We start from the raw sequence: 19,869 nt of genomic DNA on the forward strand, positions 1-19,869 counted from the left end.
TTGGCTTATGGACGACCCTTTTACGGAGTCTGTCTTCCCTGTGAGTGTGTGTCTCTGTGTGTAACTTGCTCTTTCTATAACTCAGAAGTGACTAAGTTTAGGACACACCCTGCACTGGTATGGCCTCATTAATATAACAAAGAAAACCCTATTTCCAAACAGGATTACATCTACAGGTGTAGGGGTTTAGGATTCCAGTACATATTTTGGGGGGACACAGTTCAATCCTTTACCCGTTGACCCTTGGCACAGTTTACTCCTTTACTCTTTATCCATTGCCATCAAGTTGATTCTGACTTGTAGCGACCCTGCAGGACGGATTAGAACTGCCCCATAGGGCTTCCAAGGAATGGCTGGTGGAATCAAACTGCCCACCTTTTGGTTAGCACCCAAGCTCTTAACCACTGTGCCACCAGGGCTCCTTGCACCATTTGTGCTACCCAAGATTCATGACCATCAACGTGTAAAACACATTCACCCTATATCATATCATCCCCTAAAGCCTTAACGCACTCAGTATCAACTCTAAATCCCAAATCTCATTTTCTTGAATCTCTAAATCAATTATGGGCTGGGCTCTGGATGTGGCCCATCCTGGGGCAAAATTCCCCTCCCTCTATGGAGCTGTGAATATAAGTTATCTGCTTCCCAAGTACAATGGTGAAATAGGCACGAGGTAGACATTTCTATTCCAATTAGAGAAAAAGAAGGAGTCGCAGGTAACATGCAAATCCCAAACCCAGCACAGCAAATTTCTTTAGTTCTGAAGGCTTAAAAACAATCCATTGGGGCAATAGCCCAGCCTCTGGACTCTGGGCATTGGCTAGAATCTGAGTAGAGGCCCCTTAACCCTGGGCATCAGCCCTGTCTTCTAGGTGCACCAGGACACAGACCCAGCTCCCTGGGCTTTGGGTGGCCCCGTTCTCCTGGTCCACCTGAGTGGTGGCCCCACTCCTGCAGCCCTAGGTGATTCCATTCCCCTGGCCCACTGACACAGCAGCCATCTTCATCAACTTTGGGATAGTGGTCCTATTTTCTAGGCCCACCTGAACGGCAGCCCCACCTTCTAGAACCAAGCTACTATAGTTACTACCACCTTACTGCCAATGGCGTCTTAAACCAAACCAAAACCAAACCCAGTGCTGTCAAGTCCATTCCAACTCATAGCGACCCTATAGGAGAGAGTAGAACTGCCCCATAGAGTTTCCAAGGAACACCTGGTGGATTTGAACTGCCCACCCTTTGGTTTGCAGCCGTAGCACTTAACCACTACGCCACCAGGGTTTCCAACGGCGTCTTAGATTTGATAAAATATTTATCCCAAGTTTTATCTGATGTATTAGGAAATCAGAGTCGACTCGACGGCACTGGGGTTTACATTGTAAGCAGGCAACACTTTGAAGTCACTTTCGGTAGACAAGTCATCGTGCTGAGGTTTAAGGGTGTGTCATGCAGAGATGCTCTATTAATGCCTGTCATGAATTGAATTGTGTCCCCCCAAAATATGTGTCAATTTGGCTAGCCATGATTCCCAGTATTGTGTGTTGTCCTCCATTTTGTGATCGTAATTTTCCTATGTGTTGTAAATCCTAATCTCTGCCTGTGGTTAATGAGGCAAGATTAGATTATGTTAAAGAGGATTAGGGTAGGATTATAACACCCTTACTAAGGTCACATTCCTGATCCAATGTAAAGGGAGTTTCCCTGGGGTGTGGCCTGCACCACCTTTTATCTTACAAGAGATAAAAGGAAAGGGAAGTGAGCAGAGAGTGGGGGACCTCATGCCACCAGGAAAGCAGCACCAGGAACAGAGCGCATCCTTTGAACCTGGGGTCCCTGCGCCTGAGAAGCTCCTTGACCAGGGGAAGATTGATGACAAGGACCTTCCCCTAGAGCTGACAGAGAATGCCTTCCACTGGAGCTGATGCCCTGAATTTGGACTTCTAGCCTACTAGACTGTGAGAGAATAAGTATCTCTTTGTTAAAGCCATCCACTTATGGTATTTCTGTTATAGCAGTACTAGATCACGAAGACAGTGCCCCAACTCTGTTATTCATCCAAGGGTTAGAGTTGTATGTTGACCATACCTGGGAATGGCCCATTGCCCTTAGCTACATTTTCACAGGGTGAGTTATATTGGGTCACAGCCACTGAAGTCTGGTAGCTTTGGTCCTGAGCTCTAAGAGGCAGCAATATACTGGACATAAATTTTTAGACTTTTTGAAAGAATTATCTGCCTTTTTTTTTTTTCCTGTAGTGAGTCCAGATTCCAGAGGCTGTCGTCTTCTTCCTCCTCAGGGCAACAAGACTTCGAAAATGAGCTGGTGGGTATTTAAGGTACAGATGGGACCCTGCAGTGATGATTTGGAGGGCAGCGCTGTGGTGTTCCTAGTTCAGCTGCTACCTTGGTGCTCTGGATCTTGAGTGACAAGTGCTGGTGAAAGGTCTTCTCTACAACAACATGGGTACTTGAGCTTAGAAAATACCATAGGGAAGATGGCCACTGGGTGACCCAAGGTGATGAGACTAGAGTAACTCACAGGCAGAGCTGGCTGTGGAATCCTCTGAGCTTCCCCAGCACGTGTCTCTGTCATCCTCGTCATGGCTTTGCATTACAGTTCATCACTTGACTTGCTGTTTCCTGCTAGATTATGAGCCAAATGTGGGCAGGAATCATGTCTTATCCAGCCTGTTCCCTAGCACCTGATGCTTAGTAATTGTTGAATGAGAGATGAACAAATATTTATCTTCCCCAGCTGGATAATAGCCCAGCTTTAGGGAGTATGATGCTTAAGAGTTATGACGGTCAATAAAATCTACAGACACCCTTTCCGTCTCTAAATCCCACTCCAGGATACTGTCAGACTTAGTAGGTTTGTTTCTCCTCTTTGTCCCACATCTTAATCAGTCATGTTGAAGTGCTGGAATAGAGGCCCACACCAGTTTCTCCAGAGCTTCCCTGGGCTTCCATCAGCTCTCGAGCCAAGTTTCATGATTTGACTCTGGAGCTTGTGTGGTTCCCGAGATTGTCCAGACATGGCTGGTTTTCTTAAGAATTCTACGTACACGGTGCATATCGCGATGGGCCGATGGGCCGGGGAACATGTGGACTCTGTCATGTTTGGGGCAAGGGGGCAGCTGGCTAAATTTGGGACAAAAGTATTATTTTTATAAAACAGGAAGTCAAATGATTATTTAGGGTCCAAGATGATGATTCCATCTGCCTCCCAAGGACACTGATGTTGGAAACTAATCTGAGTTCTCTCTGTTTCCAGGGATGCTGTGCCTGGCTGACTGCCATCTTCTACCTGACGTGAGTACAGTACAGGGCAGTGGCAGGGCCTTTGTTTGGCTGGTTTGCTCGGGCTTTCGGTTAGTGAGGAAGAAAGAGCCAAGATGCCTGACCCTGAGATGGGGTCTCTTACATCCTTTTCGGTTCAGGTCAAGCAGTATATGGGGGCTGGGAATAAAGGTTGACCAGGCAGCCCCCTGAGGTGGGGCCAGGGAGGAAAAGGTCTCTAGGATGGGGGTCTTGGTGATGGAGATGCCAGCCCCTGCCACTAGCGCAGGGCTTCCCAAAATGTAGTTGATTCCAAGGACTTCTTGGAGGTAGTGATGAACTTTCTATTTCAAAATATTCACTGGAAATTATGTATTCATCCTTCATGATGCTGCACAAGCCAATTAAAGCAAAATTTTATATCTATTCAATATCTAACATTGATTGGTTGTGGATGGAAGCTCTACTAGGCAGTTTCACATGTCTTTGAATTAATGAAAAGTGGAGAAATAAAGTAATTGTGACTTAATACATTCAGCTCATTTAGTTAAAAGTTTTCTTTCTTTATTTAAAACTTGGGGAGCATGAAGAGAAATCCTGAAAGAGGTCCTTGGTGATTAAAAGCTGGTTAGTCACCCCTCATGTGGTCCAAGGAGCTCTAACTGGAAGTCAGGAGCCCACATATGAGTCGGCTCTGGCACCTGCTGCCATGTTCCACCAAATCTAAGAAGCCGTCATTGTCAGATGGGCATATTTTACATAGCACTATGAAAGAGGAGGAGTCCCTGGGACATGCAAACAGTTACTGTGCTTGGCTGCTAAACAAAAAGTTGGTAGTTCAAATCCACCCAGAGGCACCTCGGAAGAAAGCCCTGGCTATCTATTTCTGAAACACCAGACATTGGAAACCCTATGGAGCTCAGTTCTACTCTGACACAAAAGGGGTCGCCATGAGTCACAGTCAACTCGAGGGCAGCTTTTTTTTTTTTTTTTTAAGAAAGAGAAAATTCTGCCAATTAAATTATGATCAACTTTTGATTGTAGAGTGTACCTCGTTTCAGAGGTTAAAATATGAAAAAGGATGCCTTAGATTTGATGAAATATGGTAGTTATATGATATTGGGTGATATATAACTCTCTGGCCTCAGTGTCCCCAACTATAAAACGGCCAAGGATAACACCTGCTCTGCCTAATTCAGATAAACTGATATGTGTGAGAGTGTGATATAAGCAGTCAGGTTTGGTGGGAGGTGTTATCAGGAGATCTGGCAGGAAGCAGAGTTTCTGAGGAAGAAGCTAGCGAACTCTGGTCTGGAGCAGGAGGACACAGGAGAGAGTGTTTCCAGAAAGGGAGGGAGAAGACAGTGGTGGGAGAGAATTTGTCACCCGACCCTGTGGGACATTGGTGGTTTTGTGGTAGAATTCTCACCTTCCATGTGGGAGACCTGGGTTTGAGTCCTGGCCAATGCACCTGATATACAGCCACCACCCTCCTGTCAATGGAGGTTTGCATGTTGCTATAATGCTGAACGGAAATCCTGGTGGTGAAGTGGTTAAGAGCTATGGCTGCTAACCAAAAGGTTGGCAGTTCGAATCCACCAGGCACTCCTTAGGAACCCTATGGGGCAGTTCTGTTCTGTCCTATAGGGTCACTATGAGTCGGAATGGACTCGATGGCAATGGGTATGATGCTCAACAGGTTTCAGTGGAGCTTCCAGACTAATACGGCCTGGTGATCTGCTTCTGAAAATCAGTCGGTGAAAACCCTATGGATCACAGCTGTCCAATCCACAGCTGATCATGGGGGTGGCATAGGGCCCAGTAGCACTGGTTCTGCCGTGCATGGGGTCACCGTGAGTCGGGGGCCAACTCGATGGCAGGTAACAACAACAGCCCCTTCCCTGCACACCAAAAACCCATCACTGGGACACATTTCCTCCTCGTGTTGGAAGTCATGATGCTGTGTGCAAAAAGTGCGCCAGAAAAGAATCAATGAAGGTGAAAGCTATAAGTCTCCCGTAAGCCCGCTTCTGAAAGCCGCCCACTGTGCCGTTTCTACTCTATGGCCACTGCTGGTGGGGGCTCTGCCCCCACCCCCACCCCAGTCATGCCATGCCTGTCACAGGACTGAACCCAGTTATGCTTTTTTCTAAATAATATTGTGCTTTCGGTTTAAGCTTACATGGTAAGTTAGCTCCCCATTTGTTTAGTGACGTTAGTTACCTCTTCCACAAGGTGTTCACATTCTCTTCTGCTCTGGTTGTTCCATTTCCAGTACTCTAGTTTCCCTGGCCCCCGTATCTTCTTATCTTTGCTGTAGAGAAAATGTTGACCTTTCAGTCTCATACAGATGGTTTTTCGGTACAGCACTGTTCTTAGGGTAATCTTTTATTTTGTATGCCACTCTGCTACTTTGCTAAAAGAGAATCGCAGACGATAGTTTTGGTTCAAGGTTTAAAGAGCGTCTCAGGGCGATAGTCTCAGGAAGTCCTCTGGTCTCAACTGGTCTGATGAGACCTTGACACAGAAACTTTGATTTATCATTTTCATGGTAACGGGCAAAGGCTATTAACCAATTTCAACTTTGACCTCTCTACTCTTGCACATTACTGTTCTCATCGTTCTGTGTTCGCTTCAATCCTCTGTGCGTGGAAATGCGGTTTTCACTGAACGGGGCTGTACAGTGTGTGCAGCTACATGCTCCTCGTTCTCATTTTAATGTTATACTGGAAAGATTTTTCCATTTCGACTATCAGTGTTTTTTCTTTTCTAGCCACGGAGCAGACTACCCGTTGACTTTTTTAAAGCTGCGATTAAATTTTAACAGCTGCTCCCTGCCAACATTGCAACTAACATTCAGAGAGATCTCTCAGTTTCCTTCCTTGCCTTTCCCTAGTAAGACAGGGAAGTCAGAAGTACGTTGCAAGGAAAACCGGAGAGGAAAAGGTTAATTGTTGGTTTTAGTCTGCATTAATGTTCATTTATTAAACACATGTTATGGCAAAGTATGTGCATTCTGGTAGTTTATTTAGAAGTAAAAACAATGTAGTTAATTGCAAAGTTTCGTTCTCCATGTAAAGAGCAAACATCAGCAGTACCAACAGCTGAGTTTTTCTGAGCGTCTGCTGTGTGCCAGGCACGGTCTTAGGTGCTGCACCTTCATTGTTTCTTTTGAGCCTCTGATGAGTCAATGAAGTCAGGTAGTTGTTGTCATTGAGTCGGCCCCTGACTCATGGCGACCCCATACACAACGGAGCCCAATGCTGCCCAGTCCTGCACCGTCCCCGTCACTGGTCGCAGCTCGAACCATTGTGATCCATAGGGTCTTCATTGCTTGATTTTTGGAATTAGATCGCAGGTCTTTCTTCCTGGTCTTAGTTTGGAAGCTCTGCTGTGAAACCTGTTCAGCATCACAGCAACACACAAGCCTCCGCTGACTGGTGGGTGGTGGCTGCACGTGAGATGCATTGGCCGGGAATTGAACCCAGGTCTTCTGCACGGAGGGTGAGAGTTGTACCAATGAACCACCACTGCCCCAATGGTGGGTAGTAGTTTCTCTGCTTTCTGACTGAGCTCAGATAAGTCATGTGACCTGTTTCCAGTCACGCAGCTGAGAGGCGGCTGAACTAGGATCACCTTTGGTCAGTCTGACTGCAAAGCCGTGCTCACTACCTTTCAGATCTGCCTTTTTATACAGCTTGCACTGTGCTTTCCTGTCCTGGGAGCAGGACCCTCGGGGCCTCTTCCCTGTCAGGAGACCCCCCCCTTCTCCTTCTGTAGCACTGAAGTCTGGCTGTCTGAACCTGGGAGTTTCCAGGTTCCCAATCAACCCAGAGCTTCCAAATATAGCACTGAAGGTGGAAAAGGGCAGAATAGGCAGCTTGCCCATCCTCCAGACTCTGGCGGGGTCACAGGGAGGAGGCAGGAGGGTAGGATGGACTGAGAGCTAGAGTGTTTATCACATCGGCTCCATCTCTCTCTCCCAGCTCTCCTGAGGGGGAGACTGGAGGAAGGCCTGGGGCCATGAGCCTGGACACACTCCCTGCTTCATTCTGAACGTGATTCTCAGCAGCCATCTTGTCAGTGACTTTGTTCCCGGAAGCTAGGAAGGCTGTGTAGTAACTTTGTTTGTGTACCACAACCACATACATATTGTGGCCTCAGATGTTTCTAGTGACATAAAATGGAGTGGTGGTCAGTTCTTCACCCGATATGACATAGGGGCTAAGAGTGGGCCCTCTGGAGTTCACATCGTAGCTCTGTGATCCTGAAAGTTACACAACTTTCTGTACCTCTGTCTCCTCTTATGTTAAAAAAAAAAAAAAAAATGGGGATAATAATAGACCCTGCCTCATAGGACTCTAGGCTCTGAGAACCCTGCCTGGTGCTACCACTCATTAAGATTCTGTGTGTGTTTGGCCAGCGATGACCAGATCCTGGAATGGTGTGGAGAGGATGCCATCCACTACCTGTCCTTCCAGAGGCACATCATTGGTCTGCTGGTGGTGGTCAGCTTCTTGTCCCTGTGCGTCATCCTACCCGTCAACCTCTCAGGAAACTTGCTGGGTAAGGGCTCTGTTCACCCTCCTTCTGTGTTTGGCTCGGGCACGGCAGTGGCATGGGGGAAAAGGGCTCATTGTGGTAGACCAGAACTCCAGGATTCAGGCTCACATGTGAGATCTCAGGGTGAGTTTCTGAACTTTTCTGATTGAAGATCTGGAGAGGAATCCACTCAAACCTGGAGCCAAGAGGTAGGGCTCCAATATAAATTCTGGTTGTAACTAAATAGGAGGAAGAAAAAAATGTATAGAATTTAGGAACTTTTACAGAGAGTGCTTTATACTTTCCTGCCCGCATGGAAATTAGGAAGGCACAATTAGCAGGCCTGGAAAATATTTGTGATGCTCACAAGTCAAATTCAGAGTGCGGAATACCATCTCTAAGTAACCGCAGAAATTTACAACCAAAATGCTATCAAGAATCCACTTATTATGCCCAGTAATTCCTAGCCTTGGCTTCGGCAACAGCTTATGATGTTTCTAGTTTTATTACAGAGTTCCATGAGAACCTCAAAGCAAAATGAATCCAGATTCTAACTTTACCTGCCTGATGGGTTGGGAAGAAGTTGTCAGGGAATATCTTGGAGTAAACCTGAGGCCTGGGTTAGTGTAGCTCCGGTAAGACTAGACGTCATTGTCTTCTGATGGGTCAGATCATCTCATGTTCCTCCTTCTCAGAACCCACAGACCCAGGCTAACTGTGCCCCCACTTTCCCCACTATAGCCCTGAGCTAAGTAAGTATCTGTGTTTCTCTGCAGATAAAGACCCTTACAGTTTTGGGAGGACGACAATAGCAAACCTACAGACTGAGTGAGTACAGGGCAAGCCAGGGGTAAGGCTGGGTAGTGAGGGTGCTCATGGGTGAGACTCTGAGGAGAAGGCAAATTTGAGAGTCCGGAGTAGGCCAGAGGTAGTCTAAAGCAGGCTGAGATGTTTGAGAGCCCTTTTACAGCTAATGCGTTTCTGGGCTGTGGGTGAGAGCATGCCACAGGTAGCCCTTGTTTGCGGGAGGTTTAACAAAACACTGGGTGATGGACATGATTTAACGCTTCAGTACTAACTGAAAGGTTGGCAGTTCGAACTCACCCAGAGTTGCCTGGAAGAAAGGCCTGGCGATCTGCTTCTGCAAGATCACAGTTTTCAAGACCCTGTGGGGTGCAGCTGTACTCTGCAACATATGGGGACACCAAGAGTTGGAAGTGGCTAGGTGGCAACTGGTTTTAACAAAACACAGAGGCCCTGTGGACTTGGAGTTCATTTGTCAGGACAGGGCCAAGGGAGCCTCTCTGAAGTATTCACTGTGGGCCAAGAGGCTTTGGTCTCATGGCCTTCAGTGGGTGGTGTCTGTGGTGATGAAGCCGCTGGTCCTCAGCTCAGTGCCCAGGGTAACCAGGCCCCAGCCCCCACCCGAGCCCACCCTCCACCCCAGAGCCCAGCCCTGATGGTAGGCAATGTCCTCCCCTCAGCACCAACCTTCTCTGGCTGCACACTGTCTTCGCCGTCATCTACCTTATCCTCACCGTGGGCTTCATGCGGCACCACACCCAGTCCATCAGGTACAAAGCAGAGAGCCTGGTGAGTGACCCAGTCCCAGCCTGAGGCCTGGGGGGGGTAGCCCATGCTGGGGAGGGGTCTCAGGTGGGAGCCGGAGAGGACAGCATCTGAGGCTTCTTCTCCAGGACCATGATGGCAGCAAGCCTTTGTAAAGAGGGGTGTCTGTCAGCACTTGGGGATCCTCCCCCAATAGCAGACAGCTTTCATAAATAACAATTTCCTTGAAAACATTATCCTGAGCGAAATTGGTCAGTCGCAAAAGGACTCCTGTAAAGTGTAATCTCACTTATATGAAATAAGCAAATACATGGCAACCTAAAATAGTATTAGTGATTACCGACCGAGGGATGGAGGAGTAGGAAGTGGGTTTTGCTTCCGGTGCATTGAGTTTATGTTACTGGTGGTGGAATGACTTGGAAAAGGAGGCTGAGAATGGCTGCGCAACTGGAAGAATGTAGTCAGTGTGGCTGAATTGTACCTGAAGAAATTGTTTAAAAAAACAAACATTAATGGGATGAGCTCAGTGAAAATGAATCAGAAACATATGAATTAAAAAATAAATGAATAAATAAGAGAGGCCTATGTAGAATCTGGAAACCCTGGTGGCATAGTGGTTAAGTGCTATGGCTGCTAACCAAAAGGTCAGCAGTTCAAATCTGCCAGGTGCTCCTTGGAAACTCTATGGGGCAGGTCTACTCTGTCCTATAGGGTCGTTATGAGTTGGAATCGACTCGATGGCAGTGGGTTTGGTTTGGTTATGTAGAATCTAAACCCTGGTGGTGTAGTGGTTAAGTGCTATGGCTGCTAACCAAAGGGTTGGCAGTTCAAATCCACCAGGCGCTCCTTGGAAACTCTATGCGGCAGTTCTACTCTGTCCTATATGGTTGCTATGAGTTGGAATCGACTCGACGGCACTCGGTTTTTTTTTTTTTTTTTTTGGTTTTATGTAGAATCTGGCTTGCATATTTGTGCCCAGACTGGCATTCTCTCTCTTTTAAAATTTCCTGGTGGATTGTTTTAGGACTTGGATATTCCTGTTCCCCCCCACCCCCCACCCCATTCTGCCAACTAGCCCTTTGATTTGTGGGGAGTTGGACTCATCATTAATGATTCTGAGTAACTTCTAAGAGGTCTGGGTTAAGAGCAGCCCCTCTCTCTTGGCAGCCCACAGTTCGGTGGTGGTGGGGGTGTCTGTTACCAGGATACCAGGCCTTGGTCCTCCTCTGATCTGCTTTGTGGCCCCACCTGAGTTATTTCCCCTCTCTGGGTTCTTTCTGGGTACCCTGTCTCACAAAGGAAGCTTAGAGTTGCTGTGGAAGTACACAGCCTTGGAAGAAAATGATACGTAAATAACCCGCCTCAAGGCTCTCCACAGAAAGACCAAAACACCAGCCTCTGTCAGTATTCTGGTCTCCCATTGTTTCCTTTCTGGGGGCTTGAACAGGGTTGAAAACCTGGGCCCATCAGAAACTGTCTTCCCCGGTGACTTTTCTCCCTGGTGTCTTTCTCTGGCAGGTGAGACGGACCCTGTTCATCACAGGGCTCCCCAGAGATGCCAACAAGGAGAAGGTGGAGAGCCACTTCCGGTGAGTTGGGCTGTGGGCAGCCCCCGAGGGCCAGGACCCTGCAGAGGGAGGGACAGGGAGAGGAGCTGAGCCCCCTCCAGCACTGTCCCATGGGGCAAGGTCTTCCCCTTGGCTACTGGGTGAGATCCAAGAAGGGCCTGTCCTGCCATATGGGTATCGAATGGCTGTTGTGAGCCAGGCCTCTGCTGTGGCTCTGAGGGATTGGCATCCTCCACACGCAGCCACACTGCCTCACGTAACCGCAGCAGAGTACGTGCCAGAGTGCAGGTGCAAATAAACGTCATCAGAGCCCCACGGGAAAAGGAGTTAATTTGTGCTGGGGCTTTCAGGTTCAGCTTTGTAGAGTAAGAGATACCTGAGCTGAGCCTTCACGCCGCCCCACAGAGCCAGAGGGTCTCAGAGGTAGAAGGACCTTAGGGCCATATTGTCATTCTTTGGGTCACTCATCCATACAGCAGGGGTTTGTTGAATGAGGACTCTGTGTCCTACTTAGGCGGTACAAGCCCCTGTCCTCACAGACTGGGCTCACCATTTAGCCAAGTCCAAGCTTTCCGCTGGCCAGACCTCCATTTCATCGGCCCCAGCTGAGTGTACCAATGACTTCTCCAGGTGGAGGCTGGAAGGAGGCCTTTTCTGTGAGAAGAAAATTACGTGTGCAACGCTGTGAGTGCAGGAAAAGGCCCCAGGTGGCCTATCTGGAGCATGGGTGGTGAGGGGGGCACAGACTGGGAAGGTTCCCAGGGACCCCATAGTGGAGGGTTTAAAGGCCTTCTCCGCACTAAGGAACTGGGGTTTGAGTCCTGTTCATTCCTTATCAGTTCAGCTGTCACTAATACATAGTATGGACTTGTTAACTACCGTCAAGTCAGCTCCAACTCGTGGTGACCTTATGCCTAACAGAACAAAATGTTGCCTGATTCTGCACTGTCTTCGTGATCATTGGCAATTGGACCATGATCTGTTGTGCTCTGTAGAGTTTTCATTGGCTGATTTTTGGAAGTAGATCACCAAACCTTTCTTCCTAGTCTCTTTTTGGGAGCTCTGCTGAAACCTGTCCACCGTGGGTAACCCTGCTGATATTTGAAATACTAGTGGCATAGCTTCCAGCATCACAGCAACACACAAGCCACCACAGTAGGACAAACTGACAGATGGGTAGTGGTAGTACCAACTAGGGCGTGGCTGAAGTTAAACTTTGCACTATTCGCGAACAGAGCACTTGCTGTGCAAATTAATAGTATAAACAGAATTATAAAATGAATGTCCGAAATGTATAGCTAACCTCTTCTTCAGAAACTCTGCTATTCTAGAGAGATTTACTTATACATAAAAACATCTGATACTGTAATCATTTTTCTCTATTCATTGAAACAACTCCCCAGAGACTACAACTTTTGGCAACATTTAGAAACAGTGGTTCACTTACTGTATAACCTTAAAGAGAGAAAAGAAGTCCCCACGTATAATCATACCTCCCCCTGTTTTAGGAGCCCCCTTGTGTGAACACCTGCAGTCCGTGAGGACTGAGGTGTGAATTTGCCTTGTATCTGTTTTGTGGTTAGCTGTCGCGGAGTCGGCTCTGACTCTTGGTGGCCCCATGTACAACAGAATGAAACATTACCTGGTCCTGCGCCATCTTCCCAATAGTTGGTATGGTCAAGTCTATTGTCATGGCCACCACGTGTTTTGAGTGCCTCCCAATCTAGGGGGCTCTTCCTCCAGCTCTGTATCAGACAATATTCTGTTGTGATCCATACGGTTTTCAGTGGCAAATTTTTGGAAGTAGATGGCCAGACTTTTCTTCCTAGTCTTAGTCTTAGAAGCTCCGCTGAAACCTTGCCACCCGGGGTGACCCTGCTACTATTTGAAATACTGGCAGCATAGCTTCCAACATCCCAGCAGCATGCAAGCCAGCATAGTAGGACAAATTGATGACAGGTGGTGGTGGTGCCTTAAAGCGGGATGCTTAAACTGGGATTATCTTCCTCAGAGGTCTCAGTGGGGCCTGAAGTTATCCTCTTGATTAACTGAATGATTGACGTGTCTATGGGTTTCTCTCTCACTAAAATGTAAGCTTATCCAGGCTTCATCCTCAGCACCTAGAATAGTACGTGGCACACAGTAGGTGGGGATTTACATGGTCCAGGAATCCCCAGAAGGTACATGTACAGTTGTGTGTGTGTGGTGAGGGAGCATTTCAGGGTGGCTGTGAACATGGACTGGCTCAGACACTCCCTTGCTATATGACCTGAGGCACAAGTTACTTAGCCTCTCTGGGCCTTAGTTTCTTCATCTGTGGTCTGGGGACAAAACCTCACAGGTTATGGTGAGGATTAAATTTAATACATGTACCAATACCTGGCCAATAGTACCATATTTTTACACAAATAATGCACACCTTCTACATTTGTTTGCCAACAGCACCCTCCCACCTTGAGGTATTTTTGTAAGCATGCTATGCTGATTTTTCACAGCAACATTAAAAAAAAAAAAAATTGGCCTAGGGGCACTTAAGAACATACGGTGGGAGAGCTCAGTTGGCAAATAAACATAGAAAAAAAAAAAAACTTTTTTTAGAAGGTGTGCGTTATTTGAGTAAAAGCGTGGTAAAATAAGTATATATTTTTGCTATGATTGTTAATATGTGTGTACATTTTCTGGGGTGAGGGTCCTTTGCTTTTATTCTTGTTATTAGCTGTTGTCTAGTCGGTGCCAACTCATGAAAGCCCTGTGCACAACAGACTGTTGTGATCCATAGGGTTTTCACTAGCTGAATTTTGGAAGTAGATGGCCATGCCTTTTTCCTAGTCTGTTTTAGTCTGGAAGCTCTGCTGAAACCTGTCCAGCCTCATAACAACATGCAAACCCCCACTGACAGATGGGTCTCCTGCATGAAAGACGAGGGTTCTCCTGCTGAACCACCACTGCCCCTCTTGCTATAGGACAGAGCAGAACTGCCCCATAGGGTTTCCAAAGAGTGGCTGGTGGATTTGAACTGCCGACCTTTTGGTTAGCAGCTGAGCTCTTAGCCATTATACCGCCAGAGCTCCGGGTAATGGATAGTGTTCATTTTTTCCCATGAGAAGTGTCAGCTGACTTCAAGCCAAGTGGGTATAAACTTATCAATTCCAGGCAGTTACTGTTATGCTATAAAATAAGTCTCTTTGTATTAAATTTCAAAATTTCCGATTTGGTAAATAACAGAGAGGACAAGGTCTTTGCTGGCCCCAAATGAGCAGCATGACTGCATGCCATCCTTGCCCTTGGAGACTGGGGGGTAGGGGGTTGCCTCTCCACCTGGGGTGCTCTCTGTTCCAATGGCTGTCTTTTGCCTCCTGCCCTGGCTGGGCACAGGGACGCATACCCCACGTGCCAGGTGGTGGAGGTCCAGCTGTGCTATAATGTGGCCAAGCTGATTTATCTGTGCAAGGAGAGGTAAGGAGGGTCGGCGGAGGGGGGTGTGTGTGCTGTGAATGAAGCTGGCCTTGAGCTTTCTCTCGCCTACTCCCTTGTCATACCCACCCCTCTGTCCTTGCTGGCCTCGGATTCCCTGCCTGCTAAGGGACGGGGGTGGCTCTATCCTTTCTTGTTCAGAAAGCTGTACTCCGGGCTCTGGCTTTCTGACCGATGGCTGCACTCCAGGATTGTGAGTCTGAAGATTGTGTCCTCCCCACACCCCACCCCCGCTGCAGGAAGAAGACGGAGAAGAGCCTGACCTATTACACAAACCTGCAGGTGAAGACAGGCCAGCGGGTCCTTATCAATCCCAAGACCTGTGGCCAGTTCTGCTGCTGTGAAGTGCCGGGGTGTGAGGGGGTAAGGGCCTCACAGCCCAACCAGGGGTGTGGGCGCTGGCTCCAGGGTCCCACTGCCACCTGCACAGGGCACATCCTCACAAGGGGCTGTGTCTCCCGGCAGGAGGACGCCATCTCTTACTACACACACTTGAAGGACGGGCTGATGGAGAAAATCGCAGAGGAGGAATGCAGGGTCCAGTACCAGCCCTTGGGTATGGCCTTCGTCACCTTCCAGGAGAAGTCCATGGCCACCCAGTAAGTGAGCATGTCCCAGGCCTTTTCTGGGCTGTCTCTGTTTGGCCTTTAGTCACTCCCCGTTCCCTTTCAGTTAGCATGCTGTCCCTCTTGGATAAAGACAGTATGCTTAGTCAGTGCTGCTGGGATTTGTGGATGACATTTTCCTGTCCTTTCCCAGGTGTGGCTGGGAGGCAGTCATCTGCACTTCCACCCTGGGTGAGCCCACCCCATGCTTGTGCAACAGTGGGTAGGCGCTGGGTGTGGGCAGTGACCATGGAGTGGGTGACACTAGCTGGCCCCTGGAGAGTTGAATGGTGGCCTTGTTCTGCTGCCAGGCTCTCGCCAGCTATTCTAGGGCATCTCATTGGCTCTGCCAGGTGTGATGGATGCCAGTCTCCTTTCAGATATCTGCTCCAGAGCCCCAGACCCTTCTCTGTCTATGGGCTTCGTGTCTTCCTACAGATGCAAAGCAGCGGGGGAAGACCTCAGGGCACCTCTAGGGTGGTCACTGCTGTGGGAGCCCAGCCCGGGGGATGGGCTAACAGTGCTCCTGGATGTGGGTGTAGTCTGCCAGGCATGGTGGCTGTTGCAGAGCATTAGTCATAATTAAATAATAACAATCAAGGAAAGGTCTGTCCCGCGAGGCTCCCAGACTGTCCTATACCACGCTTCCTCGGCTGCCATCTGCTGTGTATTATGCGTCCTGGGTGGGCTGGGCCCTGACTGTCTGCCTCCCCTGGCAGCATCCTGAAGGATTTCAATGCCTGCAAGTGTCAGGGCCTCCAGTGCAAAGGGGAGCCCCAGCCATCTTCCCACAGCAGAGAGCTCTGTACCTCCAAGTGGACCGTCACCTTCGCCACTTACCCCGAGGACATCTGCTGGTGAGCTCCCAGGCCCGGGGGCGGGCGGGAGAGAGAGGCCTGAGTACCTGGGAGGGGGCATTTTCTGAAAGCATAGGTCTGAAATGACACTCGGTGACAGTTCCCAAGTGGAGATCTGCACACGCCCCCTGCCATACTCTAGGTTGTGGGGTGCTGTGACGTACTTGCTGTGTGGACTCGGGGTGTTCACACTCAGGGTGTCCACACCCAGCTTTTCACTCCAGTTTTACTCCTTAGCATTCCTTGTTATCCAGTAGAAATCTAGTGCAAGCTACACATACGATTTTATATTTTCTAGTAGCTACCTGGAGCTCTGGTGGCTCAGTGGTCAACAGCTCAGCTACTAACCAAAAGGTTGGCAGTTTGAATCCACCAGCCACTCCTTGGACGCCCTATGGGGCAGTTCTACTCTGTCCTATAGGGTCACTATGAGTCGGGGTTGACCCAAGGGCAATGGGTTTGGTTTAATGGATAAAAACAAACCAAACCCCGTGCCATTGAGTCAATTCCGACTCATAGCAACCCTATAATGGATAGCCTCATTAAAAAAGTAAAAAAAGAGACAGTTGAAATTATTTTGTTTAATATATCTTGTTTATCCCAATATATCCAAAATAATTAACATTTCAACATGTAATCAATACAAAAATACTGAGACATTTTAAGTTCTCTGTTTCATACCTCGTCTTTAAAATCTGGAGTGTATTTTACCTTTGCAGCGCATCTCAATTCAAACTAGCTACATTTCAATTGCTCAATACTCACAGCTGGCTTGTGGCTACCACATTGCATGGTGCAGCCACTTCTCCAGTCTGGGGACACCTTGGCGAGCTAAGCCACACCCATGGGGGGGGTCATAAGTGAGCCCTAAGCACAATGGCCAGGTGAGGGCAGCCCCAGCAGAGGCCCCAGCATGCCTGCCTCAGTATCTTGCACAGAGCGAGCTTTGGGTGATTGTCTCCACTATTCTCGGTCCTTCTCTGACAGCTTTGCTCTTTGACTCACAGGGCCTTCTAAACTTGGAATTGGTTTGTCTATCTGTTCTTGGTGGGGGTGAGTGGCCAGGGCAGATTCCAGCTGGGCCTCTGCCCCGTTGTCCTGCTCTCCCTCTGCACCCATGGGCCCCCTGGGAAGAATGTGTCATTAGTCACAACGCACCACAGATATGCCTGAGGAGTGCCTCGTTGGGGTCTTGTTTGCTCTGCTAAGGGTACTTTCAGCATCTCTTTGGGTAGCCTCTGGCCCCCGGGCCTGCCCGGGAAGCCACGTTAGCAGTGAATAACCTGTTTTCTCTCGGAGCTCCCGGAGGCCCAAGATTTCCCCTCCTGTAGCAGAAGGTCAGTGTAAGAGCTTGCTCTTACTCCCGAGCCCCGTATGAGCCCTCACCCAAGCCTCAGGCCTACCTAAGCCATAAGCCCCGTTGGCAGCACAGGGGGCCAGAGCCTGGGAGGATAAGCCTCGGGGCCTGTGTCCTCTTCTCTGCAGGAAGAACCTCTCAATCCAGGGCCTCCGCTGGTGGCTGCAGTGGCTGGGCATCAACTTCACTCTCTTCCTGGGGCTCTTTTTCCTGACCACACCCTCCATCATCCTGTCCACCATAGACAAGTTCAATGTCACCAAGCCCATCCATGCACTGAATGTGAGTGACCCAGGGTCCTGCAGGGCCTATCCCAGGAGGGCTGGTGAGGAGAGGGCGTGGTGGGTGTGGGAGAAATGGGGACCAAGGTCAGGGGGTGGGGGGGTGGGGAGAGCACCAGACCAGGAGGCCATGTCGCTCAGTGCATGACTGTGCTTTTAAGCCCTGAGCAGTCATGGGCATGTTAATTGCAATGACTTTATAATAGTACCAATGATAATAATAATAATAGTTTTTTAATGGAATCAATCAAAATGTTCAACAATAGGGGACCCTTTGAGTGGAATGTGGGTATATTCAGTCTGATAGAAAATTAGGCATCCATTAAAAATTATATAGACTTTGTGGCAAAGACGGAAGCCTTATGATAAAAACAGAATGTAAAAGTGTACCCGAGCAACGGTTGTAATGATGTGCTGGTGATGTGTGAAGGAGCCCTGGTGGCGCAATGGGTAAGTGCTTAGCTGCTAACTGAAAGGTTGGCAGGTGGAACCCACCCAGTGGCTGTGAGGCAGAAGGACCTAGGGATCTGTTCCTGTAAAGATTACAGCCTAGGAAATCCTAGGGGGCAATTCTGCTCTGTCTCATTTGAGTTGCCATGAGTTGAAAATTGACTCGATGGCACCCAACAACAGCGATGTGTGTCTACAGTGGGCGTGTCTGGGAGGGAACAGGAAAGAATGGAAAGAGCTCTGTCAATTGGGGTGGCAGGATAGTGAACTAATTATTGATTTTGTCCTTTAGCTTTGGATAATCTAGTTATAAAGTCATTTATGCTGTATAGGTGATGCATGGTTAAACAAACAAACAAAAACATGGATGATTTGAGTTGATGAGGTAACAGCTGAACGCTCCCTAAGTTGGGATCTACTTAAAAACCTTGCTTTCCCATATTTAGCTTTACTGAAATACGCCCCTAAATCTTTTCTTTTTTCCATTTCCATTTGGCATTTGGTGAATCACCCTCTGGGAAAAGACCCTGGGCTGGAGGCCTTTGGGTCCTAGTCCTAGCTTTCCAGCTGCTAGCTGAGTGTATTCTGGGCCTTGATTTTTTTCATTCAAAAACTGGAGTTAAAACACTTGCCATACTATACTCATGGGGTTATTGAGATGAAGAACAAATGAGTTAATGAGTGGCTGAAGCTCTCTTATCTGACTCAATATAAAATAAAAAACACATAAGTATAGATGAAGCAGTTTTATTCAGATTTAAAGTTTTAATATGCATTTGGGAGCCCTGGTGATGTAGTGGGTAAGAGTTACGGCTGCTAACCAAAAGGCTGGCAGTTTGAATCCACCAGGCGCTCCTTGGAAACCCTATGGGGCAGTTCTACCCTGTCCTATACAGTTGCTATGACTCCCCTGCAGTGGGTTTGGTTTTTTGTTTGTTTGTTTTAAAGTGCGTTCTTTTGCCAATTTTTTGATGTCAGGTTAAGGCCTGTTCTTTTGAACATGGATCTGCTGATTAGAGCACCTCCTTGCCTATTTTACATAAATAAACCACAACTTTATTTCATTGTTTGTGATTCTGGTTTCGGTTTCTTTAAAGTAAAACCCAGCCCAGTAAAGAAAGACATTAAAGATACTTGCAAAGCCATCCTTAGTATGGACTCCTCCTAGACCTCATTCGAGTCAACATTTTTTAGAAATCGGCTTTTATCAAGTCTTTTCAAAGTATTCAGCTTAGTTTCCCAAGAAATTTTCTCTCTATTTTTACGTTCATTTAATTAAAGTAATAGGTTTTCATATCGTGAGGTTACAGTAATAAGTACAACCAGATAAGCAGGGCTGGGGGCAAACAGTGGAGTCCTGGTATACACATAGCCCGACAGTGGTTGCTAAGTGCGCAGGCCGACTGGAGAGGAGCCCTGGCCTTAAGTGTTCAGTCTTCCCTTGGCACCTGTCATTTATCTTTACAGGGAACCCAGAAGGTGATCTCACCTAGCCTGTCAGATGAGTGGAATTCAGTTGTATGTGAAATTGCTTTCTCCACTCTAAAGAGCTATACAAATGGGTTGTTAACTGCTGTTGAATCAATTCAGACTCATGGTGACCTCGTGTGCAACAGGACAAAATGTTGCCTGGTCCTGCACCATCTTCAGGATTGTTGGTATACTCGAGTTCATTATTGTGGCCACTGTCTGTTTTGACTGCCTTCCAACCTAGGAGACTCATCTTTCAGCATTATATGGGACAGTGTTCTGCTGTAATGCATAGGGTTTCATTAGCCAATTTTCAGAAATAGATCACCTTTCTTCCTTGTAGGTCTTAGTCTGGAAGCTCTGCTGAAACCTCTCCGCCATGGGTGACCCTGCTGGTATTTGAAATACTGGTGGC

The 19,869-nt window shown here is 47.9% G+C and overlaps 1 protein-coding gene across 19 annotated transcripts in view; it reads left to right on the forward strand.

The window, feature by feature from the left end:
* The window catches only part of TMEM63A (transmembrane protein 63A), a 47,755-nt gene that overhangs the window by 12,363 nt on the left and 15,523 nt on the right, over positions 1 to 19,869 (forward strand). For 6 of the 19 annotated variants that reach the window (XR_010319438.1, XM_064276801.1, XM_064276798.1 and 3 more), the window contains 12 exons: positions 2,259 to 2,325; positions 3,277 to 3,314; positions 7,705 to 7,847; positions 8,600 to 8,651; positions 9,308 to 9,416; positions 10,911 to 10,981; positions 11,591 to 11,644; positions 14,336 to 14,416; positions 14,674 to 14,795; positions 14,895 to 15,033; positions 15,759 to 15,896; positions 17,382 to 17,535. Coding sequence is in view for 18 of the 19 variants with exons in the window: in XM_064276801.1 (XP_064132871.1) it covers positions 2,259 to 2,325; positions 3,277 to 3,314; positions 7,705 to 7,847; positions 8,600 to 8,651; positions 9,308 to 9,416; positions 10,911 to 10,981; positions 11,591 to 11,644; positions 14,336 to 14,416; positions 14,674 to 14,795; positions 14,895 to 15,033; positions 15,759 to 15,896; positions 17,382 to 17,535 (1,168 nt within the window). In the remaining variant the exon portion in view is untranslated. Of the gene's footprint in view, positions 1 to 2,256; positions 2,326 to 3,276; positions 3,315 to 7,704; positions 7,848 to 8,599; positions 8,652 to 9,307; positions 9,417 to 10,910; positions 10,982 to 11,590; positions 11,645 to 14,335; positions 14,417 to 14,673; positions 14,798 to 14,894; positions 15,034 to 15,758; positions 15,897 to 17,381; positions 17,536 to 19,869 lie in introns of those variants that run through there. The other 13 variants (XM_064276804.1, XM_064276806.1, XM_064276802.1 and 10 more) reach the window with 12 other exon arrangements.

This window comes from Loxodonta africana, chromosome 25, assembly GCF_030014295.1.
Source record: "Loxodonta africana isolate mLoxAfr1 chromosome 25, mLoxAfr1.hap2, whole genome shotgun sequence".
In the NCBI taxonomy this organism is placed as follows: domain Eukaryota; kingdom Metazoa; phylum Chordata; class Mammalia; order Proboscidea; family Elephantidae; genus Loxodonta; species Loxodonta africana.